This window comes from Paramormyrops kingsleyae, chromosome 25, assembly GCF_048594095.1.
Source record: "Paramormyrops kingsleyae isolate MSU_618 chromosome 25, PKINGS_0.4, whole genome shotgun sequence".
Lineage (NCBI taxonomy): Eukaryota > Metazoa > Chordata > Actinopteri > Osteoglossiformes > Mormyridae > Paramormyrops > Paramormyrops kingsleyae.
This window is the reverse complement of record NC_132821.1, coordinates 3246456-3258068: the sequence shown is the minus strand read 5'-3', so window position 1 is coordinate 3258068 and position 11613 is coordinate 3246456. Positions and strand designations below refer to the sequence as shown.

Here is an 11613-nt window from a genome sequence, read left to right as displayed (position 1 = left end):
GCTACACGTAACACAGCGTAAGCACACTGTGCGACAGTAATAATCCCCGAGTGAAACACGCTGATCACTAAGCGGTACATAGTCGTGCGGATTACACGAAGCATCGAAGCACAGAATTTGCATCGAGGATTTTTTGTAATCGAATTATTCGAATTACTCGATGAATTGTTGCAGCCCTAAGGCAGAGGAATCTTTTTAAATGATAATATGAGAGATTTACAGGAAAATACTAATACGGGAGGACGGCGGGAAAGAGGGGTAAAATACGGTAGTTTCCCGGCCAAAACGGGAGACTTGAGAGCTATGACGGTGACATGAACTTATACGTGTCACTGACGGCGGCCGTGAGTAATTATGCCCGTAGGACAAAAAAAAATAAAAAACTAAGGAAATGTACTATTTGTTTTTTCAAAATTTTCCTGATCACACTGATTAGAAATGATATAAATATGGCTGAAACAAACGTAAAATACGCCAAGCTTCATAGTTCAGAGTGAATCAGTTATAAAACACCATGTCAACTGGATAGCATCAATTTTAAATGATGGAAATATAAACTAATACTCAAGATATGTGATATTTAGGTAATAGTGTTGATCCATCCATCCTGCCATTTTCTGTAACCGCTTATCCTATTCAGGGTCGCGAGTTATCCGGAGTCATCTCGGAGGTTATGGTCATTGAAAAATGATTCGAAATATCACTTAAGACTTTTTAATAATTTTCACGAAATTGATTTATCACCTTTCAATGCTTTTTGATGACACGCGATTTCAAATCGTATATGCGCTATATTTTAAATACAATAATTATGATGACAAAGATACGCCTACTTCAGGATAACGAAGTCCGGCAAAAAAACTTGCCTCACATCAGAGGCTGCTAGACATGCAGCCACTGGGAGTGATGTTTGGAAATCTGTGAATTGAGGTTTTATTCTTCACTTCCTTTAGCAAAACGTTAGCAACATGCTAATTTCTCCTGTGTGAAACATTAAAATTCGTCGAAATATACCAGGAGCAACAAAGAATTAATCTCATCCGACAAAACGAGAAGCTTATTTAATAATCGTTTTACATTACATATGTCATTTTCACTGACTTCCTGAAATTTCATTACTTTTCTCAGAAACCCCGGATATTGAGAAATGTAAACAAACCGCCTAAAAGTACGTCAGACTTGCGTCTGTTCTGGAACGGCTGCACGTCAATCTGTCCCCCTGAATTCTGTTTCCATGGAGATGGCTACGACACAAAGTGTAGAGCTACGTAGTCAGTAGCTCTATAAATTCTAAGGCGCATGCAGAGTTGTGGAATTATCACTGTTGGATGCTTATCTCTGTTGTCGTGATGGCTCCGACTGTGCTTGTCTGGCTCTGCCTTTTCCAGTGCTTGCTTCCCATTGCCCACACCTGCCTGCAGTGTGATCCACTGGTGCAGCTAATGCATAACAACTTTTTGAAAGCATTCTCCAATGCATCAGTGGATGATGATGAAATAATGCGTTATTTAAATTACAGCTTTGCAAAGAGCAGCAGATACTCCTATGGAGTAATAGGTAGGTGTGTGTGTGTGTGCTGTCTTATCGACAAGCAACAATGATAAAGCATCCTAATAATTTCATATGCGTAGTTAAATAACTAAACAATATGTTTTTTCATCATTTGTAAAATATAAATGACTCGTATCTGGGCTTGGTTTTGCACTGGTGGTACAATAACTAATGGTGTCTGACCTATTACATTTGTCCAAGATGCCACCACACTGTCCAGGGCAAGTAAGGAATATCGGACAGAGGTCGCCATGCTTCTTCATGACGTTTCTCTCCATACTGGTAAGACAGTTCACTAGTCACACAGCAGCCTATTGTGGAGTTATTAATGCCCTTACTGCACCCCAGCCCGCATGTATGATGCTTCTCTGGAGCTTCTTCAAACACATGCACATGTGGGAATTTGTGGCAGCGAAACAAATATATGTACCACACTGCACATTTGCACCATACTGCATACATGCACAAAATCAAACATAGTTTTGTCCACTATTTATATTGTATTGTGTTGTTGATGTCATACATGCATTTATTGTGTTTGTATTTGTGTGTAGCACCATAGGGGACCCAAGGGAAACCAGATGTCAATGCACTGTGTACTTGTACATGGACATTCTAACAATAAAGAATTTTCTCTGCCCAGAACAAGACCGAGAGAATGTCACCAAAGACATGATGGACAAAGGGAGAAGAATTTTACAGGAGAATCTAGAAACCTTTGTCCATACAGGTACAGACTTTTGCTCTCATGTTATAAATAACGGTTTGCAATCTGTTAGTGTCAGCTGGAAATGACATATGCATTACTTCCTGTTGGTTTTCTTGCAGGTCTTTGCCCAAACAAATGTGGTACGTAAGGCTTTTTTAATTATCTTTTTCATTCAGCAAAGGCTTTATGCTATCTGTTTTCCCTATACGTGTGACAGACTGTACTTGTGAATCTTGCTTCAATAAGAGAAGAGCTCCATAGGTATTCAAAGCTGTCATTTTTTTCTTCCTATGTCTGGATATTTTCTTCCCTGTGATTCTCTCCCACCCCCCACCATTCAGGGTTGCTGTATCAGAGAGTAATCAATTGTTACACCTGTGCCTCTGAGATACGCACCTGCCCCTCTCCACCCGACCGGAATACCTGTGGTGGTGAGTGATTGTGACACTTCTCCATCCATCCATCTGTCTGTCTGTCCATATCTGTATACACAAATGCAAAGTATGTCTTCCTTTCTGCTCTGCTCCTCTTTTTTGTTTGCTACCGCACATCACCAGCAGGGTAGTATTAATTTTTCTTTCTCCACCTTGGTCAGAGCGCCACCTGGAAGCCGAGGAGGGAAGCTCTGCAGTCCTGGACTGCTCTTTTCCCTGGCACAATTTGGTGGAGGGAGACAAGGTCTATCAGTTCTCCCGGGTAAGACTCACAATAAATGATCACTGTGTCTTTCTTATATCATCCATTTGTGTGTGTGTCTATCTGTGTGAAATAGAACTTAAGAACAAGTTGGCTGACAATAAAAACGTAAGGTGGAGATACATTGGTTGAATAAAAACATTTAGCAAACCAGTATTACTGAAATGTATGGGCACATCGGGCTGTCGAGGTTTGCTAGTGTTTTTCTTATTTATTGTTTTATGTCTCTCAGTACTCAAATCCTGCCGGCAAGTTTATGGTGTTTTCAGCAACCTCTTTTTCAAGTGTGGTGCTAAATAACATAAACTTGGACGAGCAAGGAGTGTACCAGTGCCGTTTACTGGATAGCAAGAACAAGGTTTTGACCAGCTTGAAATACCGGCTGACTGGTGAGGTTTCCATCCTGTTTACATTGAAACTGCATCTGGCCCAGTTTTAAAGCAGTGGTTGTCCAACAGTAGTGTCCCCTCTGTTTCTTCTCAGTCAAACCTTCAGCCCCCACCACACCTGTGCCCACGCCTCCCACGCTTCCTCCCGACGACAGCGGCAGCCTCCCTCCTGAACTTCCCAAAGACCTGCTTGCTGCATTTGTTGCTGCAGTGATTGTTTTGGGTCTGGCTGGCTGCTGCGGCCTAGTAGTAACTTTTGGGTGAGTAATTTATTGGGCAAGGTACTCATGAGGAAACAAGACACTGACACATGCCCATTAAATGAAGAATGACATAATCAAACTAATCCTGAGTAGAAATATTTGGGCAAGCCGAAATCAAGGTAAATTGTGTGTCATAATAAATTATGTCAGCTGGTTTGAATAGGTATTGAAAATAATAAATGAAACTCTATAGCTTAGCGCTGAGACGAGAGCGGCGGGAAGAAATTGTGATGGCGGAGGAGGGGACGCTGCCAGACTGAGGAGCAGAAACCGGGAAAAGAAATGTGAGCGGCCTTTTTCTTCCAGAAAATTTAAATGAAATCCACTAAAACGTCATGTCTGGAAGGCGTCTCCTGTGGCCTTCCCTACCTCCAGCTGATTCATCACCCATGCGATCTCAGTGAGATTGGGTGGTTCACAGCTGAGCGGAGGGTCAGCTTTAAACAACTGCTCAAAGTAGCCGGCCCAGCGGGTCACAACTGCAGTGTCATCCATTACTGGCCCTGAGTGCAAGTCTCCGACGAACATATTCAGATGTGCGTAATGCTTTGAGTTGCTTTCAGTGTCGTCACCTGCAGCAATGTAACAACATCTCGTAATTCATTTTGATTTTGTGATTATTATTTGATATTGTTACAATAAAATTCTAATTTAGTTAATGTATTTTATGTACGTGACTTGTTTTTAATTCGTGAGAAGTGTGGTTTTCCCACTTTAAAAAGGTTAATTTCAACCAGCAGGTACTGATTGTTTGTTAAAAATGAAAACAACCTAACTTGTTTAGGAACATGGCCCAGTTTTAAAGCTCCAGTATGTTCTCTGTTAAACCAAGTGCAAATTGAACTGTAACTTCCAGAACTGTGCAAATTGAACTGTAATCTTTAAATTACAGAACACATTTAGTTACAGTCTATGACACTGCCATACTTGTCTTTATCTGCATTACTGGAATGTAATTACTTTATGAGCAAGTGTTCCATGTCTCTAATAAAACAGTTTATTACCCTACTGATTGTGTTTTTTATTCAACCACTTGGTTTTAATAAATGTCTTATTATAAGCATTGCAGTTTGCATTAAGGATCGATGATTTTAAGGACAGTTTATTTAGAGACAATGTCTCAATACTGAGCAAAGTGTGTCTTATCATTCTTATTTCAAAAAATCTTCTACCAAATGAAGTTTTATGAAAACGCTTAAAACAAGATTAATATGCTACCGTTGGTGTATTTTGGATAATGAATATGCCATTTTATCAAGAGAATGTTACTTAACAGGATAATCACAACAAAATCCCAACATTCAGGTAACGCAGATTTTTACTGGGTATCAATGCACAGATCCATGTTACGTATCATCCATATCAAAATGCAATGTAAAATTGTTCCTCAGTGCCACCAGAATGAAAAGTATTAAGCATGACAGTCAAAATGGCTAGATACACTATATTACCAAAAATATTGGGACACCCGAATTCAATGATTTGGTGCGGTGTCCCAATATTTTTGGTAAGACCCAGATGGATAAAGCGGTATAGATAATGGATGGATGGATGGTATAGATAATGGATAGTGTGTATTGCCAGTATGTCAGTGTAAACATGCTCCTGAGCGCCACGTTTCTGAATGAGTCGTTTCCCACTTACTCATTGTCACTGATTGATTGTTAGGTTCTTGTATTAAATTGGAACAATTTTACATTGCGTTATGATATGGATGATACAAAGCGTGGATCTGCGCATTGATGAGACAGGTGAAAACTTTGATCGCGTTGCAGAACCTGAAAATATTAACCTATTTCAAAGATATTTTGCACGTTTAATAACGAGGTCCAGTGACAACTTTTCCGCACTATTGGAAATTGCTATTCGAAATTTTGATTTTTTTCACCCCACCGTAGTGGGTATTGCTCCTTGGCCTTTTGGCTAAGATCAAGTGCAGTTGTTCTTATCAGTGCTTTTTTTGGAGGGATTTTTTGCATTAGGGTTTTTTAGAGGAGGACACGTTGAACTTAATGCATGACCTGAAGGTGGCCTGACCACCGTTGCCATGGGGCTAGCCATTGCCTTCTTGTAGGGATTTTGTCAGCAAGGAGAGTGGCAGGGGTGCTCAAGCCCCCATTCTGGAGCAGGAACAGGTGGCGATGGGGGCAGAACGAAAAGCCCTGGTCTAGGAGAAGGAGGCCCCGTTGATTGAGGTGACAATGCCTGAGGGGTCTCCAAGTAAGTCCTCCTGGCTCCAGGCATCAGCAGGAGGAGGAGGAGGAGTGGGGCATCCCCGCGGAGGAGGAAGACGAGCTGAAGGGAGGCCCAACCTGACGCATACAGCCCCAGAGGTGACTGGGGACCAAGGCCGCGAGTGTCCCCCCTCCCCAATGCTACAGGCCCCCCCGCCTGGTGTATGACATAGAAGGACAAGAGTTCAGCAGACTTCAGGACTCTGCTAATGATCAGGAGTAGTTGGCGGAGTTGGAACTGGGGGACCTTTCGAGGTTGACTGGGGGGGGGGGGGCAGTAAGATTGTATTGTTTTTAAATAGCTGGTTTCTAACATCTTGTTGGAAGGTAGAGAGGATGTCAGCTCAGGGCATTTTCGCCATTTTATTCGTTCCTTTAAACTTGCTGACGGTTTTAAAACATGAAACCCCGACATGCCGGGCATCACCTGGCATAATAGTCGCAGAGCTAGCAGTCACATTGACTACATTTTAGCTTCACCCCCCGTTGTTTTTAAAAAGGTGTCCCTCTCCCCACAGTGGCCCACTGACCACTTGGCAGTGGAGGCCACTGTCTCCATAGACGCCCCTGTATATGGGGGCGGCTATTGGAAAATGAACCTGCAGATCCCGGAGGAGAGCGATCTACAGCCCTAACTGCTATATCCAAGGAAGAGTTTGCTACTGCCTCTGCATCCTGCCCTGAGCTCTCTGCATTACGCATGCAAATCAGCCGTAGCTGGCCTGCTTCGCTTTCTGCTCTGGATCCTGTTCTGCAACCATACTACAAACTCAGAGCTGAGCTCAGTGTTCAAGCTGACTTTGTCTTCAGGGGTGCTCGTCTGATAGTTCCAGGAGCATTGCGTGATTCTCTGGTTCATATTGCACATGAAGGCCATCAGGGAATAGTGCGAACGAAACAACGCTTGAGAGACATCTACTGGTGGCCAAAAATGGACATAAATGTCATGGACAAAATCGCTGCTTGTCAATTGTGCCTTTCATTGGATAAGACCGCTAAGGTTTCTCAGGTTCCTCTGCAGCCTGTGCCATTGCCTTCTGCACCTTGGGAGAAGTTGGCAATTGACATCGTAGGCCCTTTTGAGACATAACAAATTGGCGACGAGGATGTTCGCATGAATCTTCGCAGATGGCGTCAGTGAGTGCTCCCTTTCCGACTCCCTTTCTGCCGTGTCCCGGTGAGCCCGTGGTACCGCTTGCAACATGGCTAAAAATGTTTCGGAACTACTTGCTCATCAAATGCTACAGGGGAATCCTGGCCGGAACCTAGGAAAAGGGCTTTACTTCTTCACTGTCTTGGAACTGAAGGTCAGAGACTGTTTTATACCTTACCTGCTACCGGTGACAATCTGGAGCATGCCATTAAGGCGCTGGAAGAACATTTTCTGCCAAAAAGAAATGTGGTGGTGGAAAGGCATGCTTTCAGGAAACGTGTGCAAGCTCACGACGAGACAGTTGTGCAATACATTGCTGCTTTAAGGGACTTAGCTACTACTTGCGATACCTTTTCAACCATTGATTTAGAGAGTGCGTATCATCAAGTGCCTCTTCATGAGGACAGCCGTGACCTCACTGCGTTCATTACGCACAAAGGACTCTTCAGGTTCAAACGGGTGCCGTATGGTTTGGCTTCGGCTCCTGCTGCTTTTCAAAAAATGATGGCAATAATCCTGGACGGACTTCAAAATGTTGCAAATTACCTTGATGACATCATAGTCTGGGGACGTACTGTACAGGAGCATGACCTTGCACTACAGAACGTGCTACAGCGCCTGAGGGATGCTGGACTGCAGCTGAACAACTCAAAATGTCAATTCAGAAAACAGAGCTTGAAGTTTTTGGGCCACAAGGTGACTGCGCAGGGTATTCAGGTGGATCAAGAGCATCTGTCTGCGATACTCGATGCGCCTGTGCCATCTGATGCTGTTCAATTGCGTTCATTGATAGGACTTTTATCTTGGTATAATAAATTCATTCCAAATTTTGCTTCGGTGGTGGTGCCTCTACGTGCATGCCTAAAGGTTGAGAATGGGTTCTGCTGGTCTGAAGATGCGCAAAACAGCTTAACAGAAGTAAAGAAGTTGCTTGTTAATAGTCCTGCTCTCGCACTGTTTCATCCTGAGTGGCAGGTGGTCATTTCCACCGATGCGTCTGCTTATGGACTGGGTGCTGTCTTTTCGCAAATAGTGCGCTCCTGTCCATCAGGATCTATCGCTTTTGCTTCCAGAACACTTTCGACTGCAGAACAGAAATACTCCACTGTGGAAAAGGAGGCCTTGGCTTGTGTGTGGGCAGTCGAGAAGTGGAGGACATACTTATGGGGCCGCAGATTTATTCTACGGACTGATCATCAGGCCCTGACCACACTGCTGACCACAAAAGGAACTGATTGTGCTGGCATGCGAATAGCACGATGGGCCGCTCGATTACTATGTTTTGACTATTCAGTTGAGTACCGGGCTGGATCTGAAAACTACACTGCAGATTGTTTGTCTCGCTTGCCTCTGCCTTTTGTTTCAGATACAACATCAGATGCTGAACCCGAATTTGTCACTCTGGTGTCTACAGCCCTAACTGCTATATCCAAGGAAGAGTTTGCTACTGCCTCTGCATCCTGCCCTGAGCTCTCTGCATTACGCATGCAAATCAGCCGTAGCTGGCCTGCTTCGCTTTCTGCTCTGGATCCTGTTCTGCAACCATACTACAAACTCAGAGCTGAGCTCAGTGTTCAAGCTGACTTTGTCTTCAGGGGTGCTCGTCTGATAGTTCCAGGAGCATTGCGTGATTCTCTGGTTCATATTGCACATGAAGGCCATCAGGGAATAGTGCGAACGAAACAACGCTTGAGAGACATCTACTGGTGGCCAAAAATGGACATAAATGTCATGGACAAAATCGCTGCTTGTCAATTGTGCCTTTCATTGGATAAGACCGCTAAGGTTTCTCAGGTTCCTCTGCAGCCTGTGCCATTGCCTTCTGCACCTTGGGAGAAGTTGGCAATTGACATCGTAGGCCCTTTTGAGACAGCTGTCTGGGACTGTCGGTATGCTATTACGCTCACGGACTATTATAGTAAGTGGCCTGAGGTCGCTTTTACTGCATCTATAACTACCAAACAGGTTACTTCATTTCTGACTACTGTCTTCAGTCGGCATGGTAATCCAACGACCATTGTGAGTGATAATGGTCCTCAATTTACTTCACCAGAATTCGCTGCATTCTTGAAGGGAAGAAATATTGCGCATGTTCGAACTGCAAATTACCACCCTTCTGCGAATGGAGCCGTTGAGCGCTTTCATAGAGTGCTTAAGAGTACGATTCAGTCTGCTATTCTCCAGTCCGCCTCGTGGAAGGTAACTGTTACTGACTTCCTACAAGTTTATAGAGCTACACCTCATGCTATCACTGGTGTGTCTCCTTTTGAGTTGCTCCACGGCCGGAAGATGCGTACTAGTTTGGATGTTCTGGCTCCTCCATCTGCTGTTCTTGATCCTTCACAACTTCGGAAGCGTGTACTGGCACGGCAGGAAGACATGAAATTGCGCTTTGATCACTCACGTCATGTTCGTCCTACTTCTTTCAAAAAAGGGGATAGAGTGCGGATTAAAAAACCAATGCATGTGATGAAAGCACACCCAAAGTTCACTCCTCCTGTGGAGGTGAAAGAGAAGGTTGGCTCTTATACTTACCTTTTGGAAGATGGTAAGAAGTGGCATGCCTCCTGTCTGGCTCCTGTGCCAGATGTGGCGTCAAAGGGAACTGGTGACACTGAAACTGAACAAGGGAAGCCTTCTCATGCTTTCTTGTCGGGACACACACACACACACACACAAACACGCTGTGGGCTAAATGTTTAATTTTAAGTAAAAGCTACCAGTGTTTCCAAAACGAACTGCAAATACAGGGTTTCCTTATATATATATATACACACAGCATAACAATTCAGTATAGACATTTGCATTATTGCAAACAAGTCTCAAAATGAAGACAAAAATAAATTATGCATAGGCTTATATCTTCGTTGTGGAGGTTCAATGAATCAACCTCGACATGCACTGCACTTAAAAAGAGAAGGTGAATGTTTATGAACAAAAAATATCCTGCTAGCTCTTTGATTTATAGATTGTCAATATGTTAAGGCGATGTGAAGGGGATATAGGGCTCTTGAATGAACAAACAGGCACACTTAGGTTCGCTTCTAAAAACGCTTTATTACAAGTAATAAAATATAACCAAATGTATCTTGTACTATATTTGCTTTTAATGGCTTATTAGTTCTTTTATTGAAATACAATGTCAACCTTACATGATTTTAGTACAACAGTGTTTCATAATGTACTTTTGTTTGTTTTGTTTAGTCCATCATCTGTGCTCTAGCTCAGCTGACAGGTGTGTCCACACAGAAAGCAGAGAACTTGTTCCTTGCTGGTCCTCAGCACAGCAGAAGGTAAGAGTTGCAGGAAAACACCTGCAAGGTTAAATGGTGCATGTAACATTGTTAACTGTGTACTTTTTTGTCTGTTCTAGTGAGATTGAAGACTTTGACCAGAGAATAACCTGTCAAATGAAAAAGGACGGTCTGCTGTAGGACTGTACATTTTTATTATTGCTTTTCACTTATCTAAGTGTTTTGTTTCTTTTCTCAAAAGAGAATTTTTACTTTACACAATTTGCAATAAATAATTTATATATAAAGCAAGTACTGACTACCCTCATAGTGTTTTTGCTCTTCACTTATTCTTCACTTTCCACAATAAATGAGTTGCACACAACCGGAAGACAAATTGATCTTGAACTTACCACTGCTAATGCTATCTGCACACTGACCTAATATTTTACTATGTTCTTGTATTGCTTAGATTTGCATTTCTAGTATTTCTTCTGTCATTGTTTCATTCCTTATATAGATCTGAGCTACATACTGTACAATGCACCATTTCAGGTTGACACTGTGATAATTTTGTTTTGCTTACACTATGAAGATCTTGATAACTTCTCAAAACATAATAAGCACATTTAGGGAGGCCACAGTTCCCCACAGATTAAATACAGCAAAGAAAATGTGAGAGGACCCAAGATTCTAAGAAGCAGTCCGGACGTAGTGAGTCTTTTAAGCATGGACACTTGGTGTAAGACAAAATATATGGGAAATGTATTGTTAGTTAAATATACACAGCATACAAAACACTATGAACAGTATTTAAATATTGAAGACACAAAAGGATCAACATCCACTTTTCAGTCTGTTTATTAGGAATATTGCAGTTATTTTAGGTGAATATTTATCTGATTCATTTACTTATATGTATTCCAACAACTAACTGTTATTAGTGGTATTCAATATTTCTGAGCAGAAATTGTAGCATACACTTGCTTAGAATAAGACATTCTACTGCATTCCATTTTTCTACAAATGCATTATTGCCTGCACATAGTTGTGAGTAAAGCAATGATTACCAATTACTGTATGATGATCTGTCAAATATGTAACGTTGTTTTGTAATGTCAAAACATAATCAGGTAGACATTTCACGATAGTCAGTGCATTGCGCAGCGTTCGCAGTCATCAGTGCATTGCGTACAGTATGTGCTCGCCTATCGGCCAGGCAGTCAGTATACAGATCAAGTAGTGACATACATGGAAAACCAGTGTGCGCATGCCTTCGCAGATCTGGCACCAGTGTGCGCATGTGTGGTAGAAAAATTATATAAATCAACCTCTCTGATAACAGAGAGGCACTTAGAATAAAAGTCTGGACCTCTTAGTTTGGT

The 11613-nt window shown here is 42.4% G+C and overlaps 1 protein-coding gene across 1 annotated transcript; it reads left to right on the top strand.

The window, feature by feature from the left end:
- The first annotated feature begins 53 nt into the window (after window positions 1-53).
- LOC140583004 (izumo sperm-egg fusion protein 1-like) lies at window positions 54-4616 on the top strand. The gene is made up of 9 exons (XM_072707572.1): window positions 54-1557; window positions 1753-1833; window positions 2195-2281; window positions 2380-2400; window positions 2602-2691; window positions 2856-2956; window positions 3189-3345; window positions 3440-3605; window positions 3802-4616. The coding sequence occupies exons 1-9, from the start codon at window positions 1329-1331 to the stop codon at window positions 3866-3868; spliced, it is 999 nt and encodes a 332-aa protein (XP_072563673.1). The 5' UTR covers window positions 54-1328; the 3' UTR covers window positions 3869-4616.
- Window positions 4617-11613: the final 6997 nt, after the last annotated feature.

What these genes read in the sequence shown, in the direction of transcription:
- LOC140583004 (XM_072707572.1), top strand. Translation starts at nt 1,329, where the DNA reads ATGCTTATCTCTGTTGTCGTGATGGCTCCGACTGTGCTTGTCTGGCTC. An exon ending in AGGTCTATCAGTTCTCCCGG is followed by an intron (nt 2,957 to 3,188) that starts GTAAGACTCACA and finishes TATGTCTCTCAG; the next exon opens with TACTCAAATCCTGCCGGCAA. An exon ending in CTTGAAATACCGGCTGACTG is followed by an intron (nt 3,346 to 3,439) that starts GTGAGGTTTCCA and finishes GTTTCTTCTCAG; the next exon opens with TCAAACCTTCAGCCCCCACC.